Here is a 19,531-nt window from a genome sequence, read left to right on the forward strand (position 1 = left end):
TCCTGAGGATGAAGGATCAGGCTTTTGTTCCTTGTGAGGAAAGGAACTAAAATGATTATTTACCCTGGAAAGAAAGGGAAAGGAAAGATGACTTAGAAGACATGTCAGCATTCCAAGTTTAATCCATAAAGCTTCTCTAGCTAAAATAGCTAGAGACATATACCTGACATCAACTCTAATGATATCAAAAGATGGTATCACCAATAAAATTATTAGCATGTTATAGAATAATAATAATGCTATAAAATTATGATCTGTTACTTGTTGCGCTAAAGCTTCTAATCAAAAAGTTGAAGCTGCAGCAACATCCGCTAAAAATATAGCAGGTCTAAGAAGATTACCTGAACATAAGTAAGCTTTTCTTAGAAAGGATTCAATTTTCCTATCTAAAGGATCCTTAAATGAAGTACTATCTGCCGTAGGAATAGTAGTACATTAGCAGGAGTAGAGACAGCCCCATAACCTTAGGGATTTTTGTCTCAAAAAACTCTAATCTGTCAGATGGCACAGGATATAATTTGCTTAAACGTCTAGAAGGAGTAAATAAATTACCCAAATTATTCCATTCCCTGGAAATTACTTCAGAAATAGCATCAGGGAGATAAAACACTTCTGGAATAACTACAGGAGATTTAAAAACCTTATTTAAACGTTTACATTTAGAATCAAGAGGACCAGAATCCTCTATTTCTAATGCAAATAACACTTCTTTAAGTAAAGAACAAATAAATTCCATCTTGAACAAATACAAAGATTTATCAGCATCAACCTCTGAGACAGAAACCTCTGAACCAGAAGAACTATTATCAGTATCAGAATGATGATGTTCATTTAAAAATTCATCTGAAAAAAGAGAAGTTTTTTAAAAGACTTTTATGTATACTAGAAGGAGAAATAACAGACATAGCCTTCTTAATGGATTTAAAAAATAAAATCTCTTATGTTATCAGGAACACTCTGAAAATTAGATGTTGACGAAACAGCAACAGGTAATGTAACAGTACTAAAGGAAATTTTATCTGCATTAATAAGTTGACATGACATGCAATACAAATAACAGCTGGAGAAACAGATACCAAAAGTTTATAGCAGATACACTTAGCTTGGTAGCTCCAGCACTGTGCAGTGATTTTCCTGAAGTAACTTCTGACTCAGTTGCAACGTGGAACATCTTGCAATATGTAAAAGAAAAAAACAACATATAAAGCAAAATTGATCAAATTCCTTAAATGACAGTTTCAGGAATGGGAAAAAATGCCAAAGAACAAGCTTCTAGCAACCAGAAGCAATAAAAAATGAGACTTAAATAATGTGGAGACAAAAGTGACGCCCATATTTTTTCGCGCCAAATAAGACGCCCACATTATTTGGCGCCTAAATGCTTTTTGGCGCCAAAAATGACGCCACATCCGGAACGCCGACATTTTTGGCGCAAAATAACGTCAAAGAATGACGCAACTTCCGGCGACACGTATGACGCCGGAAACGGAAAAAGAATTTTTTGCGCCAAAAAAGTCCGCGCCAAGAATGACGCAATAAAATGAAGCATTTTCAGCCCCCGCGAGCCTAACAGCCCACAGGGAAAAAGTCAAATTTTAAGGTAAAAAATGTTAAATTAAAATGCATTATCCCAAATATGAAACTGACTGTCTGAAAAATAAGGAAAGTTGAACATTCTGAGTCAAGGCAAATAAATGTTTGAATACATATATTTAGAACTTTATAAACAAAGTGCCCAACCATAGCTAGGAGTGTCACAGAAAATAAGACTTACTTACCCCAGGACACTCATCTACATATAGCAGATAGCCAAACCAGTACTGAAACGAGAATCAGCAGAGGTAATGGTATATATAAGAGTATATCGTCGATCTGAAAAGGGAGGTAAGAGATGAATCTCTACGACCGATAACAGAGAACCTATGAAATAGACCCCTTAGAAGGAGATCACTGCATTCAAATAGGCAATACTCTCCTCACATCCCTCTGACATTCACTGCACGCTGAGAGGAAAACCGGGCTCCAACTTGCTGCGGAGCGCATATCAACGTAGAATCTAGCACAAACTTACTTCACCACCTCCATCGGAGGCAAAGTTTGTAAAACTGAATTGTGGGTGTGGTGAGGGGTGTATTTATAGGCATTTAAGGTTTGGGAAACTTTGCCCCTCCTGGTAGGAATGTATATCCCATACGTCACTAGCTCATGGACTCTTGCTAATTACATGAAAGAAACACTTGTTTATAGGTAGGTGAATTTACCCACCAATCAGCAAGAACACCACAGTGTGTTCACCAAAAATGGGCCGGCATCTAAACTTACATTCTTGCATTTCAAATAAAGATACCAAGAGAATGAAAAGAATTTGATAATAGGAGTAAATTAGAAAGTTGCTTAAAATGGCATGCTCTATCTGAATCATGATAGAAAAAAAACATAATTTATGTAAGAACTTACCTGATAAATTCATTTCTTTCATATTAACAAGAGTCCATGAGCTAGTGACGTATGGGATATACATTCCTACCAGGAGGGGCAAAGTTTCCCAAACCTTAAAATGCCTATAAATACACCCCTCACCACACCCACAAATCAGTTTAACGAATAGCCAAGAAGTGGGGTGATAAGAAAAAAAGTGCGAAGCATATAAAATAAGGAATTGGAATAATTGTGCTTTATACAAAAAAATCATAACCACCACAAAAAAGGGTGGGCCTCATGGACTCTTGTTAATATGAAAGAAATGAATTTATCAGGTAAGTTCTTACATAAATTATGTTTTCTTTCATGTAATTAACAAGAGTCCATGAGCTAGTGACGTATGGGATAATGACTACCCAAGATGTGGATCTTTCCACACAAGAGTCACTAGAGAGGGAGGGATAAAATAAAGACAGCCAATTCCTGCTGAAAATAATCCACACCCAAAATAAAGTTTAACGAAAAACATAAGCAGAAGATTCAAACTGAAATCGCTGCCTGAAGAACTTTTCTACCAAAAACTGCTTCAGAAGAAGAAAATACATCAAAATGGTAGAATTTAGTAAAAGTATGCAAAGAGGACCAAGTTGCTGCTTTGCAGATCTGGTCAACCGAAGCTTCATTCCTAAACGCCCAGGAAGTAGATACTGACCTAGTAGAATGAGCTGTAATTCTCTGAGGCGGAATTTTACCCGACTCAACATAGGCAAGATGAATTAAAGATTTCAACCAAGATGCCAAAGAAATGGCAGAAGCTTTCTGGCCTTTCCTAGAACCGGAAAAGATAACAAATAGACTAGAAGTCTTACGGAAAGATTTCGTAGCTTCAACATAATATTTCAAAGCTCTAACAACATCCAAAGAATGCAACGATTTCTCCTTAGAATTCTTAGGATTAGGACATAATGAAGGAACCACAATTTCTCTACTAATGTTGTTGGAATTCACAACCTTAGGTAAAAATTCAAAAGAAGTTCGCAACACCGCCTTATCCTGATGAAAAATCAGAAAAGGAGACTCACAAGAAAGAGCAGATAATTCAGAAACTCTTCTAGCAGAAGAGATGGCCAAAAGGAACAAAACTTTCCAAGAAAGTAATTTAATGTCCAATGAATGCATAGGTTCAAACGGAGGAGCTTGAAGAGCTCCCAGAACCAAATTCAAACTCCAAGGAGGAGAAATTGACTTAATGACAGGTTTTATACGAACCAAAGCTTGTACAAAACAATGAATATCAGGAAGAATAGCAATCTTTCTGTGAAAAAGAACAGAAAGAGCGGAGATTTGTCCTTTCAAAGAACTTGCGGACAAACCCTTATCTAAACCATCCTGAAGAAACTGTAAAATTCTCGGTATTCTAAAAGAATGCCAAGAAAAATGATGAGAAAGACACCAAGAAATATAAGTCTTCCAGACTCTATAATATATCTCTCGAGATACAGATTTACGAGCCTGTAACATAGTATTAATCACGGAGTCAGAGAAACCTCTTTGACCAAGAATCAAGCGTTCAATCTCCATACCTTTAAATTTAAGGATTTCAGATCCGGATGGAAAAAAGGACCTTGCGACAGAAGGTCTGGTCTTAACGGAAGAGTCCATGGTTGGCAAGATGCCATCCGGACAAGATCCGCATACCAAAACCTGTGAGGCCATGCCGGAGCTATTAGCAGAACAAACGAGCATTCCCTCAGAATCTTGGAGATTACTCTTGGAAGAAGAACTAGAGGCGGAAAGATATAGGCAGGATGATACTTCCAAGGAAGTGATAATGCATCCACTGCCTCCGCCTGAGGATCCCGGGATCTGGACAGATACCTGGGAAGTTTCTTGTTTAGATGAGAGGCCATCAGATCTATCTCTGGGAGCCCCCACATTTGAACAATCTGAAGAAATACCTCTGGGTGAAGAGACCATTCGCCCGGATGCAACGTTTGGCGACTGAGATAATCCGCTTCCCAATTGACTACACCTGGGATATGAACCGCAGAGATTAGACAGGAGCTGGATTCCGCCCAAACCAAAATTCGAGATACTTCTTTCATAGCCAGAGGACTGTGAGTCCCTCCTTGATGATTGATGTATGCCACAGTTGTGACATTGTCTGTCTGAAAACAAATGAACAATTCTCTCTTCAGAAGAGGCCAAAACTGAAGAGCTCTGAAAATTGCACGGAGTTCCAAAATATTGATCGGTAATCTCACCTCCTGAGATTCCCAAACTCCTTGTGCCGTCAGAGATCCCCACACAGCTCCCCAACCTGTGAGACTTGCATCTGTTGAAATTACAGTCCAGGTCGGAAGAACAAAAGAAGCCCCCTGAATTAAACGATGGTGATCTGTCCACTACGTTAGAGAGTGTCGAACAATCGGTTTTAAAGATATTAATTGATATATCTTCGTGTAATCCCTGCACCATTGGTTCAGTATACAGAGCTGAAGAGGTCGCATGTGAAAACAAGCAAAGGGGATCGCGTCCGATGCAGCAGTCATAAGACCTAGAATTTCCATGCATAAGGCTACCGAAGGGAATGATTGAGACTGAAGGTTTCGACAAGCTGTAATCAATTTTAGACGTCTCTTGTCTGTTAAAGACAGAGTCATGGACACTGAATCTATCTGGAAACCCAGAAAGGTTACCCTTGTTTGAGGAATCAAAGAACTTTTTGGTAAATTGATCCTCCAACCATGATCTTGAAGAAACAACACAAGTCGATTCGTATGAGACTCTGCTAAATGTAAAGACTGAGCAAGTACCAAGATATCGTCCAAATAAGGAAATACCACAATACCCTGTTCTCTGATTACAGACAGAAGGGCACCGAGAATCTTTGTGAAAATTCTTGGAGCTGTAGCAAGGCCAAACGGTAGAGCCACAAATTGGTAATGCTTGTCTAGAAAAGAGAATCTCAGGAACTGATAATGATCTGGATGAATCGGAATATGCAGATATGCATCCTGTAAATCTATTGTGGACATATAATTCCCTTGCTGAACAAAAGGCAATATAGTCCTTACAGTTACCATCTTGAACGTTGGTATCCTTACATAACGATTCAATAATTTTAGATCCAGAACTGGTCTGAAGGAATTCTCCTTCTTTGGTACAATGAAGAGATTTGAATAAAACCCCATCCCCTGTTCCGGAACTGGAACTGGCATAATTACTCCAGCCAACTCTAGATCTGAAACACAATTCAGAAATGCTTGAGCTTTCACTGGATTTACTGGGACACGGGAAAGAAAAAATCTCTTTGCAGGAGGTCTCATCTTGAAACCAATTCTGTACCCTTCTGAAACAATGTTCTGAATCCAAAGATTGTGAACAGAATTGATCCAAATTTCTTTGAAAAAACGTAACCTGCCCCCTACCAGCTGAACTGGAATGAGGGCCGTACCTTCATGTGAACTTAGAAGCAGGCTTTGCCTTTCTAGCAGGCTTGGATTTATTCCAGACTGGAGATGGTTTCCAAACTGAAACTGCTCCTGAGGACGAAGGATCAGGCTTTTGTTCTTTGTTGAAACGAAAGGAACGAAAACGATTGTTAGCCCTGTTTTTACCTTTAGATTTTTTATCCTGTGGTAAAAAAGTTCCTTTCCCACCAGTAACAGTTGAAATAATAGAATCCAACTGAGAACCAAATAATTTGTTTCCCTGGAAAGAAATGGAAAGTAGAGTTGATTTAGAAGCCATATCAGCATTCCAAGTCTTAAGCCATAAAGCTCTTCTGGCTAAGATAGCCAGAGACATAAACCTAACATCAACTCTAATAATATCAAAAAATGGCATCACAGATAAAATTATTAGCATGCTGGAGAAGAATAATAATATCATGAGAATCACGATTTGTTACTTGTTGCGCTAGAGTTTCCAACCAAAAAGTTGAAGCTGCAGCAACATCAGCCAATGATATAGCAGGTCTAAGAAGATTACCTGAACACAGATAAGCTTTTCTTAGAAAAGATTCAATTTTTCTATCTAAAGGATCCTTAAACGAGGTACCATCTGACGTAGGAATGGTAGTACGTTTAGCAAGGGTAGAAATAGCCCCATCAACTTTAGGGATTTTGTCCCAAAATTCTAACCTGTCAGGCGGAACAGGATATAATTGCTTAAAACGTTTAGAAGGAGTAAATGAATTACCCAATTTATCCCATTCTTTGGAAATTACTGCAGAAATAGCATTAGGAACAGAAAAAACTTCTGGAATAACCGCAGGAGCTTTAAAAACCTTATCCAAACGTATAGAATTAGTATCAAGAGGACTAGAATCCTCTATTTCTAAAGCAATTAGTACTTCTTTAAGTAAAGAGCGAATAAATTCCATCTTAAATAAATGAAGATTTATCAGCATCAATCTCTGAGATAGAATCCTCTGAACCAGAAGAGTCCAAAGAATCAGAATGATGGTGTTCATTTAAAAATTCATCTGTAGAGAGAGAAGATTTAAAAGACCTTTTACGTTTACTAGAAGGAGAAATAACAGACAAAGCCTTCTTTATGGATTCAGAAACAAAATCTCTTATGTTATCAGGAACATTCTGCACCTTAGATGTTGAGGGAACTGCAACAGGCAATGGTACATTACTAAAGGAAATATTATCTGCTTTAACAAGTTTGTCATGACAATTATTACAAACAACAGCTGGAGGAATAGCTACCAAAAGTTTACAGCAGATACACTTAGCTTTGGTAGATCCAGCAGGCAGTGATTTTCCTGTAGTATCTTCTGGCTCAGATGCAACGTGAGACATCTTGCAATATGTAAGAGAAAAAACAACATATAAAGCAAAATAGATCAAATTCCTTATAAGACAGTTTCAGGAATGGGAAAGAATGCCAAATATCAAGCTTCTAGCAACCAGAAGCAAATGAAAAATGAGACTGAAATAATGTGGAGACAAAAGCGACGCCCATATTTTTTAGCGCCAAATAAGACGCCCACATTATTTGGCGCCAAAAATGACGCCACATCCGGAACGCCGACATTTTTGGCGCAAAATAACGTCAAAAAATGACGCAACTTCCGGCGACACGTATGACGCCGGAAACGGAAAAGAATTTTTGCGCCAAAAAAGTCCGCGCTAAGAATGACGCAATAAAATGAAGCATTTTCAGCCCCCGCGAGCCTAACAGCCCACAGGGAAAAAAGTCAAATTTTTGAGGTAAGAAAAATATGATAATTCAATGCATAATCCCAAATATGAAACTGACTGTCTGAAAATAAGGAAAGTTGAACATTCTGAGTCAAGGCAAATAAATGTTTGAATACATATATTTAGAACTTTATAAATAAAGTGCCCAACCATAGCTTAGAGTGTCACAGAAAATAAGACTTACTTACCCCAGGACACTCATCTACATGTTTGTAGAAAGCCAAACCAGTACTGAAACGAGAATCAGTAGAGGAAATGGTAAATATAAGAGTATATCGTCGATCTGAAAAGGGAGGTAAGAGATGAATCTCTACGACCGATAACAGAGAACCTTATGAAATAGACCCCGTAGAAGGAGATCACTGCATTCAATAGGCAATACTCTCTTCACATCCCTCTGACATTCACTGCACGCTGAGAGGAAAACCGGGCTCCAACTTGCTGCGGAGCGCATATAAACGTAGAATCTAGCACAAACTTACTTCACCACCTCCCTTGGAGGCAAAGTTTGTAAAACTGATTTGTGGGTGTGGTGAGGGGTGTATTTATAGGCATTTTAAGGTTTGGGAAACTTTGCCCCTCCTGGTAGGAATGTATATCCCATACGTCACTAGCTCATGGACTCTTGTTAATTACATGAAAGAAATTGGGTTCAGTGTCCCTTTAAATTTTCAGATATCCTTGATTGAAGAAATGCACTTGGGTGAGTCAATCACACGAGGCATCTATGTGCAGCCACCAATCAGCAGCTACTGAGCCTATGTAGATATGCTTTTCAACAAAGAATGCCAAAAGAATGAAGCAAATTAGAGAAGAGGTAAATTGGAAAGTTGTTTAACCCCTTAAGGACAAGGCCATTTTTCAATTTCTTTCTCTTAAGGACCAGGGCTATTTTTACATTTCTGCGGTGTTTGTTTAGCTGTAATTTTCCTCTTACTCATTTACTGTACCCACACATTATATACTGTTTTTCTCGCCATTAAATGGACTTTCTAAAGATACCATTATTTTCATCATATCTTATAATTTCTATAAAAGAAATTATAAAATATGAGGAAAAAAAACACACTTTTTCTAACTTTGACCCCCAAAATCTGTTACACATCTACAACCACCAAAAAAACACCCATGCTAAATAGTTTCTACATTTTGTCCTGAGTTTAGAAATACCCAATGTTTACATGTTCTTTGCTTTTTTTGCACGTTATAGGGCAATAAGTACAAGTAGCACTTTTCTATTTCCAAATCACTTTTTTTTCAAAATTAGCGCTAGTTACATTGAGACACTGATATCTTTCAGGAATCCCTGAATATCCCTTGACATGTATATATATATATATATATATATATATATATATATTTTTTTTTTAAGACATCCCAAAGTATTGATCTAGGCCCATTTTGGTATATTTCATGCCACCATTTCACCGCCAAATGAGATCAAATAAAAAAAATTGTTCACTTTTTCACAAACTTTAGGTTTCTCACTGAAATTATTTGAAAACAACGTGTGCAATTATGGCATAAATGGTTGTAAATGCTTCTCTGGGATCCCCTTTGTTCAGAAATAGCAGACATATATGGCTTTGGCGTTGCTTTTTGGTAATTAGAAGGCCGCTAAATGCAACTGCGCACCACACGTGAATTATGCCCAGCAGTGAAGGGAGCATGTAGGGAGCTTCTAGGGTTAATTTTAGCTTTAGTGTAGTAGACAACCCCAAGTATTGATTTAGGCCCATCTTGGTATATTTCATGCCACCATTTCACCGCCAAATGCGATCAAATGGAAAAAAAAAAAACGTTAAATTTTTCACAATTTTAGGTTTCTCACTGAAATTATTTACAAACAGCTTGTGCAATTATGGTACAAATGGTTGTAAAAGCTTCTCTGGGATCCCCTTTGTTAAGAAATAGACATATATGGCTTTGGCGTTGCTTTTTGGTAATTAGAAGGCCCCTAAATACCGCTGCGCATCACAAGTGAATTATGTCTAGCAGTGAAGGGGTTAATTAGGTAGCTTATAGGGAGCTTGCAGGGTTAATTTTAGCTTCAATGTAGAGATCAGCCTCCCACCTGACACATCACACTCCCTGATCCCTCCCAAACAGCTCTCTTCCCTCCCCGACCCCACAATTGTCCCCGCCATCTTAAGTACTGGCAGAAAGTCTGCCAGTACTAAAATAAAAGGTATTTTAAAAAATAAATAAAAAAAATAAGCATATTTACACATGCTGATGTCTAGGATCCCCCCTTAGCTCCCAACCTCCCTGATCCCCCCCCCCCCAAACAGCTCTCTATCCCTCCCCCTCTACCTTATTGGTAGCCATCTTGGGTACTGGCAGCTGTCTGCCAGTACCCAGCTTACTAAAAAAAAAAAAAGCTTTTATATATATCTTGACGGTCATGCCCGCGATCCCGCCCCCCCTCCACTTCATAGCACACATCGATGGCCACCCACCTGCCTCCCACTGCAGCTCCCACCCACCAATGATACCGGCCATCGATGTCCGGTGCAGAGAGGACCACAGAGTGGCTCTCTCTGCATCGGATGGCCAAGGGGTGTTATTGAGGCATCACTGCAATAACCGGAAAGCGGCTGGAAGCGAGCAGGATCGCTTCCAGCCGCTTTAAACCCCTAATGTCGTACAGGGTACGTCACTGGTCTTTTAAGACATGCGTCGTTAAGGGGTTAAAATTGAATGCTCTTTCCAAATCATGAAAGAAAAAAAAAAAAGAGAAAAAAAAATTGGGTTTCATGTTTCTTTTAAAGAGGAAAACAATTTTACAGTACACGGTCTCTCACAAAACACGTCATTATTGCCATAGAGCTTTAGGATTCTCTCAGTTGGGTTAAACAAGCCTGGATTTACCGTTCAAAAAGTGTTCTATAATAAAATGTTCTTTTTCTTCTTGTCGTCCTTTGTTAAAAAGAAAGTAAGCTCGGGATTGTGCACGTGTCTGCAGAACTATAAGGCAGCTGTTGATGGTAGCACTATTTCCTGTCATGCAGTGTACGCTACCCATCTAGATATCTCTTCAACAAAGCATAACAAGAGAACAAAGCAAATTTAATAGAAGTAAATTGGTAACTTTTTTAAAATTGTATTCTCTACCTCAATCATGAAAAAAAAATCTTTATTTTCATTTCCCTTTAAGAAATACAAATTAAAGGGACACTGTTATATAAAATATGTTTCCCCTTAAAGGTACAGTCTACTCCAGAATTTGTAATGTTTTAGAAAATAGATAATCACTCTATAACCCATTCCCCAGTTTTGCATAACGAACACGGTTATATTAATTTTCTTATTACATTGTATCAAAGTCTCTGCAGACCGCCTCTTTATTTCAGATCTTTTGATGGATTTGCATTTTAGCCAATCAGTGCCGACTCCTAGGTAACTCCATGGGCGTGAGCACATTATCTATACGGCACACATGAACTAAAGCCATATATCTAGCTGTGGAAAACCATCAAATGCATTTAGATAAAAAGTGGCTTTCAAGGACTTCGAAATTATCATATGAGCCTACCTAGGTTTAGCTTTTAACAAAGAATACCAAGATAAAGCAAAATTTGATGAAAAAAGTAATTTTGAAAGTTGGTTAAAATTGCGTGCCCTATATGAATCATGAAAGTTTAATTTTGGCTAGACTGTCCCTTTAATGTGTTCCAAATAACATGTTATGCATACTGCAGAGTATTACATGTATGATAAATTGTTCCTTTAAGTTTATTTTCATATTTGAAATAGCTGAGTCGGCTCATTAAACCCATCACGTTTTTATTAAGAAAATGCACACATAGTTAAGTATTAGATGCTAAATATGTCTTGGCACAACCAGCTATTTCAGATATAAAAATATTTTCCCCCTCCAACTGTGAGATTAATTAGTGCTATTGTCTCATATTTACAAAGCTTTTCTACAGAAAATACATTTGCTTATTTTCAGCGTAGGTGGTGGTTTCTACAGGCAAAGAGTCTACTTTTAAATAAATGTAAAGGAGCCGTCTGCAAACACTTAAATACAATTCAGTAGGTATGTGCAACCTGTGGCCATATTCGAAATTCATTTGACAAACAATATATCAAAAATACACACGGTTACACACCTACACTCCAGCATGTATAAATGGATGATTGGGAACACATTAGGGGAGTACAATGTCATTTTAAGGAGCAGTGGTTTTTCATAAGTGAGTAAATTATAAAACACATAAGAGGAGAAATAAAAAAGTTCTTCCAATGCCTGAACTTAAAAATGGCACCATATTTTAATCAGGCAACATAAAGTATAATAATTTTATTACAGCTTTAGTTTAAATTAGTGGTATTGTTCTTATTAAATGAAAAGTACCCCAAAAAGGATTTTTTTTTTAATATATAGTAGAACGTGTATTCCACAATATGGTAGCTTCGCTTAAACAGTACAAAACACTATAAACCATTTCGTTTTCCCCCATAAACAACCTTTAACACACTAATTTTACCTGAGGAACGAAAGAAAAACTACAAATACTACACAGTCAGATTTCAGTATGGCTGCTGCACCAATAAAAAAAATGTAAATATGTTACGCATCAGCTTTGTAGGATGTTAAAACCAAAACAAGGGTCTTCCCACAGTGCTTAGAGTAAAAATATTTCAACAAATGCTAGAATGACTTCAAGTCAGTATGATGAAAAGTCAGAAGGCCCCTGTTTATTTTCCACTAGTAGAATAGAATATGTTCACTGTTACCAAATCTCATAATAGAACGGCACATTTGTGGCATATGAAAGCATTTCTGGTTTCTAAACAAGGCATAAACAGTTTAAGTCTTGGAACATTTACCCCTTCAATGACAATTTGAAGCCAAATTGCTATTGATAAAAGTAAAAGTCACAAAAGGAAAATACTTCTATAAAAAATAAGGCAAAGAAAAAACAAACAACAAAACAGTGACTTTCATGCACATCTAATATAATAATTAGAATGAGAAGAAAGATCCTGAGAATTGAAGTGAAAAATGAGCTTCCTGTATGTCTGAATAAAGCAAAAGCTTTAAAATAATTATTTGGCATACAATGTATTAGCAAACAGTGGACCCATATACAAAGTGAGGCAACACACAATAAAACAAAGCAATACTTGTGCCCTCTGCCTTGAATGTAGCTTGCGTTTGAGGAAGGTTTACAACAGCATATGTTGTGGGATTGAAAATCATGTGATATTTTATTGCAAATTGCACTTTGCAGTTTAGAGAATTGATGAAAACCGTCCAAGTGGTTTGCAGTCCAAGTTCCAAGTACATATCACCAGTAGAAGGACCTTGATAAAAAGTTTGCAGCGGTGCTGAGCCAACTGCTTCCACCATCCTGGAGTGAGCCAACACGGGATACTGCTTTGTCTTGTTCCTTCATTGGGCTTTCATCCTCCGGTAGGTAATCTGGCAAATCTGTATTTTGTTCAACCTCCACTGGATTGTCTTGAAATGGAACTAATAGCTTCCAGAAGGGGGAAATAAAGGAAAACTGGATTCATTTTATTGTGTATTTAATTATATTTATATATATATATATATATATATATATATATATATATATATATATTTATATATTTGTTTTGTTAGTTTTGGTTCGCACCACTTCTACTAATTTATCACTGAATCATTCGAGTGGTCCGACTTTTAAGTTAATATCAGAACCACCCTGTGCACGGAGGGAGAAAACATATTAAATGCAATACTTAAAAAAGAATTTTGTGAGAAAACCTCACATATAGTTTCCCTATGTCCGGCACCAGAATCTAGGATTAAATTCACCAGTTAACTAGTGATCCATATAGAGGATAATGTCCCTTTAAACTCCTCAATGTTACATGCACACACCTGATAGTTAGCAAAGAAACATAAATAGATTGTTGAAATAACAGCATGAAATTCAATTACATATGCAATGTTTTATTGCTGTAAAACTTAAAGAAAAGTGACCGTCATTAATTATATTACGAACGTGGGCCCACTTATTTTCTATATATAGCCATTACTATTTACTATTAATTGTGTCCATTTGAAGATATGTATCCAATTTATATCAAGCTTTCTTTCATCAAATGTTGCAAAGTATATGTATCAGCTTCAGAACTTATAGCAATGCTTAGAACTGTTAGAGGGCTCACAATCAGTTCATATTTATACGGTATGCGGTATTGAATGAGTAAGCTTATAAACACTCTAGGAGTTGGATCAACATTAGATTGCTAGTTTAACATCATGACAGCAACTGCAAAATCATATAACGTTTTTCAATGTTGTTCCGTTGCACACCTTGCTAGGCTGTCTCTCGCCACATAAGTAACAAAAAGTTTTTACCTTGATTGCAGTACTTCAGAGTTCTTTGTTTGTGAAATTATTCACTTGTCCTCGGTTGTATTCCTTATCCAACCCACAACGAGTGTATCTTACTCAATACCGCTTGACTTTATCTACTTATAATAACAAATGGCAAGATATCAGAGCTATATTATATAAACACTGGCCTATTCTAACACTAGAGAGAGACATTGTTAAATTTGTGGGAGACAGACCACTTATGTCAGCTAGAAGAGCTCCAAACCTTAAAGATAGAGCCATTATTCAGATACATCCAAAAGCAATTGGTTACAAAAACATCAAGAAAAGGAAGGAAACTTTAGATGCAAAAAATGCTCAGTATGCTGTAATATACAAGAGGGCAGATATTTTGTTGATAAATATGGCCACAGCTACAGAATAAAAGGAAAAATTAATTGCAAAAGTGAGGGTATTGTTTATTTGGTCTTCTGTTGCTGTCCCATGTACTATGTGGGCAAAACCTATCGTGAACTGAAAGAGGATCAAGGAACACAAAAGAGATATATCTAATAAGGTAAAAACTAGTAGTGTAGCAAGACACTTTATGCTATTCCATAATAGTGATGAAGAAATATTAAAATTTCTGGGACTTGAAAAAGTGGATATATCACTAAGGGGTGGCAACTTGGATAAAATATTGCTACAAAAAGAGTGCAAATGGATATATGACCTTAAAACCTTATGGACTTAACAAAGAGATAAATTATGCTCCTTTTCTTCAATAACTTTGGGCCAAAAGTACAAAATATTAATTCTAAGAATTCATCAAATAAATAGGCCTCTTTCAGGAAATGATAAAAATATTTTAAGGTTTCTCCCACCATTTGCTAAAATTGGATCAAACAATACAATAGCAACAATATATATTATGAACTAAAAAGCTCTACTTGTTGATATTATTTGACAAATCTAACTTTTAAAATTTTTTAAATAAAGATTAAATAATACAATATGTTATAAATTAATACTGAGACAATGAGTTGTTAATAACAAAGATTCCCACTTTTATTAATTTCAATGAGAAGTTGCAGAAATTGCAATGTGATATATTTATTCAGAAGTTGCATAAATTGCTATGTGATACACCTAAACTTATATTAAGGTAATAAGATGTAAATAAAAAAGGCTCCCACTTTTGAAAATATTGTTGAAAAGTTGCATAGAATAATATATCATAGTATGATAATAGAATTATATATGAACATTGAAATATGCCTAATTAATTAATTTAACTTGTATAATAAATTAAATAATGTTTATTAGGATGATCTATAATGTATATATAATATAATTTTGGTAATGTACTCTACTCCGCTATCCATGCACAAAATTTATTGGAAGTAATGCAATATGAAAATGAACTATTTCACCTTAAGGGCTGCACAATTCAAAATCCATAAAAGGTCAGTACTAGGACCAATGAGAATGAAGCCGGATGAAGCCCTAAATGATCATCCAGTAAGGGTGAAACGCGCATAGCTGTAAGAAATTCAAACTGAGGGCTGCAGCTGAGCCCTCATAAGACATGCTGTATTAACGGAAAGAAAATACCGGGATAAAGTCAAGCGGTATTGAGTAAGATACACTCGTTGTGGGTTGGATAAGGAATACAACCGAGGACAAGTGAGTAATTTCACAAACAAAGAACTCTGAAGTACTGCAATCAAGGTAAACACTTTTTGTTACTTATGTTGCGAGAGACAGCCTAGCAAGGTGTGCGGAAGCAGAGCTTTACAAGCCATAATCCCTTGAGGCGTCATAGCTTTACAAATTGCAACGGAACAACATTAAAAAACCTTATATGATTTTGCAGTTGCTGTCATGATGTTAAACTAGCAATCTAATGTTGATCCAACTCCTAGAGTGTTTATAAGCTTACTCATTCAATACCGCATACCGTATAAATATGAACTGATTGTGAGCCCTCTAACAGTTCTAAGCATTGCTATAAGTTCTGAAGCGGATACATATACTTTGCAACATTTGATGAAAGAAAGCTGGGTATAAATTGGATACATATCTTCAAATGGACACAATAGTAAATAGTAATGGCTATATATAGCAAATAAGTGGGCCCACGTTCGTAATATAATATAATTAATGACCGTCACTTTTCTTTAACTTTTACAGCAATTAAACATTGCATATGTGATTGAATTTCATGCTGTTATTTCAACAATCTATTTATGTTTCTTTGCTATTAGGTGTGTGCATGTAACATTGAGGAGTTTAAAGGGACATTATCCTCTATATGGATCACTAGTTAACTGGTGAATTTAATACTAGATTCTGGTGCCGGACATAAGGAAACTATATGTGAGGACTAGCTTTCTCACAAAATTCTTTTTTAAGTATTATATATATATATATATATATATATATATATATATATATATATATATATATTTATATTTATATTGGACTAACTATACATGTATAAGATGACAAGCTTTCAGAAGAATTCCTTCCTTTCTCAAGTCTGAAGCAATACTGACCAATTCGATGGAATTTACAGAGAAAAAATAAATATATATATATATATATATATATATATGAGCCTTTTTGCAACAAAACAGTAGCAGGCCACATACACAAGCATCCCCATCTAGCACAGCTGCCAAGTGTCTATGGCATCACAGTATATGTCGCACCTGCACCATATAGGTTTTTGTGCATGTTTATGAACTGAATAAAGTCACAAGCACATTGACCCTTTAACGCCGTTACAACGTCCTAATGGCTTGGCTTTCCTGAAGCCACTGGCGCTTCCCTGATGGGATTGCGTTCTGGGGGGGCGTGACTAGCATCATAGGGACCCCCCCTGAAGAGATCCCATCATTGAAATCTCGTGATCACGTGCTTGATCACGAGATTTCAAATTGTTTACATTGAAACCGTTGTTCCGATGTAGACATTTTAACCCCAGCAGGAATGGGTTAAATGTTTATAAGAAACACCATTCAAAATCAACAAAAACATAAATTATGCTTACCTGATAATTTCATTTCTATCTGGAGGAGAGTCCAAGGCTTCATTCATTACTTGTGGGAAATTCAGAACATGGCCACCAGGAGGAGGCAAAGACACCTCAGCCAAAGGCTTAAATACCTCCCCCACTCCCCTCTTCCCCCAGTCATTATGCCGAGGGAACAAGGAACAGTAGGAGAAATATCAGGGTATAAATGGTGCCAGAAGAAAAAACAAAAGAAATTTAGGTCCGCTTAATGGAGAACCGGGCGGGAGCCGTGGACTCTTCTCGTACAGATGGAAATTAATTTATCCATCTTTTCCATCTTAATACGAGGAGTCCACAGCTTCATTCATTACTTGTGGGAAACAAATACCCAAGCTCTAGAGGACAATGAATGAAAACGGGGTAAAAAAGGGGTGGACCCTAGACTGAGGGCACCACAGCCTGTAAAACCTCTCTCCCAAAAGCTGCTTCAGCGGAAGCAAACACATCAAATTTGTAAAACTTTGAAAAGTATGTAAGGAGGACCAGGTAGCCGCCTTACAAATCTGCTCCATAGAGGCCTCATTCTTGAAGGCCCAAGAAGAAGCCACAGCTCTGGTAGAGTGTGCCGTAATCCTCTCAAGGAGGCTTATGTCCCACTGTCTCATAAGCCAGGCGAATCAGGCTCCTCACCCAAAAAAATAGGAAAGTGGAAGAAGCTTTCTGCCCTTTGTGCTTCCCCGAATAGACAAACAATGCTGAAGTCTGTCTGAAATTCTTCGTAGCCTGAAGATAAAACTTCAAAGCTCGAACCACATCAAAGTTATGAAGTAACCGTTCTTTTGAAGAAGAAGGGTTAGGACACAAGGAAGGAACTACAATCTCCCGATTAATGTTGCGATCAGACACAACCTTAGGGAGAAATCCCAACCCAGTGAGGAGGACAGCCTTATCGGCATGAAAAACCAAGTAAGGAGACTCACATTGCAAGGCCGCCAACTCAGAGACTCTGCGTGCCGATGCAATAGCCAGTAGAAAAAGAACCTTCCAAGACAGTATCTTAATGTCAAAAGAATGCATAGGCTCAAACGGGGACTTTTGCAAAACCCTAAGAACCAGATTCAAACTACAAGGAGGAGCAGAATGTCTGAATACAGGCCTGATCCTGGATAGAGTCTGAACAAAAGACTGTATATCAGGAAGCTCAGCGAGCTTCTTGTGTAACACAGATAAAGGCGAAATCTGTCCCCTCAAGGAACTAACGACATGTCCCTTCTCCAAACCATCCTGGAGGAAGGAAAGTATCCTGGATACTCTGACCTTGTGCCAAGAATATCCATGAGTCTCACACCAGATTAAGTAGGTCCTTCATGCCTTATGATAGATGCTACGGGTGACCGGCTTCCTGGCTTGAATGAGTGTATCAATCACACTCTCAGAAAACCCTCTCTTGGCTAAGACTAAGCGTTCAATCTCCACGCGCAGTCAGCCTCAGAGAATCTAGATTTTTATGCACAAAGGGGCTCTGTACTAGCAGATGCCTGCAACAGGGCAACCTCCATGGAGGAGACTGACATCCCCACCAGATCCGCATACCACATCCTCCACGGCCACAACGGAGCAATCAGAATAGTTGATGCGGGCCACTACTCAAGGTAGAAGTGGTAACGGAGGAAATATATAAACTAGGTCCCCAAGGCACTGCCAAGGCATCTATCAGTTCTGCCTGGGGATCCCTGGACAGCGACCCGTATCTGGGTAGCTTAAAGTTGAGTCTGGAAGCCATGAGATCCATCTCCCTCCATCTGTTGCAAATCTCTGCAAACACTTCTGGGTGAAAAGACCATTCCCCCGGATGAAACTATTTTCTGCTGAGAAAATCCACTTCCCAGTTGTTCACACCAGGGATGTGGATTGCTGACAGTGAGCAGGTGTGGGTCTCCGCCCAATCCAGAATCCGAGATACTTCCCTCATGGCTAGGGAGCTTCTTGTCCCCTCCCCCTGGTGGTTGATGTAAGCCGAGGTAATGACTGGAATCTGATGAACTAGGACGAACCCAGGAGGGGCCAAGCCCTCAGAGCGTAGAAGATTGCTAAACATTCCAGGATGTTGATCGGAAGAAGCGGCGACTCCTGATTACACCTGCCCTGTGCCTTCCAGGCACCCCAAAACAGCTCCCCATCCTGAGAGGCTCGCGTCCGTAGTCACAATCTCCCAGGATGATCTCAGGTAGCTGATCTGGACGAAGCCACCAAGAGAGGGATTCCCTCGACCAGTTTTCCAGAGAGATCTGTTGGGATAGATCCAAGTAATCACAGTTTCATTGCCTTAGCATGCACAACTGAAGAGGTCGGAGATAGAACCTGGCAAATGGAATGACATCTATACTGGATACCATGAGGCCAATCACCTCCATACACCGGGCCACAGATGGCCTTGAGGAGGTTTGAAGGGCAAGACAGCTGGAGGCAATTTTGCAACGTCTCTGGTCTGCCAGAAATATCTTCATGGCAATGGAGTTCATTATTGTGCTCAGGAACTCTACTCTGGTACTGGGAAGCAGA

The 19,531-nt window shown here is 38.0% G+C and overlaps 1 protein-coding gene across 1 annotated transcript in view; it reads right to left on the bottom strand.

The window, feature by feature from the left end:
• Nucleotides 1–11,890: 11,890 nt before the first annotated feature.
• The window catches only part of ARMC1 (armadillo repeat containing 1), a 374,962-nt gene continuing 367,321 nt past the window's right edge, over nt 11,891–19,531 (bottom strand). The window contains 1 exon segment of the mRNA XM_053715076.1: nt 11,891–13,126. Coding sequence (XP_053571051.1) covers nt 12,935–13,126 — 192 coding nt within the window. The 3' untranslated portion in view covers nt 11,891–12,934.

This window comes from Bombina bombina, chromosome 5, assembly GCF_027579735.1.
Source record: "Bombina bombina isolate aBomBom1 chromosome 5, aBomBom1.pri, whole genome shotgun sequence".
Lineage (NCBI taxonomy): Eukaryota > Metazoa > Chordata > Amphibia > Anura > Bombinatoridae > Bombina > Bombina bombina.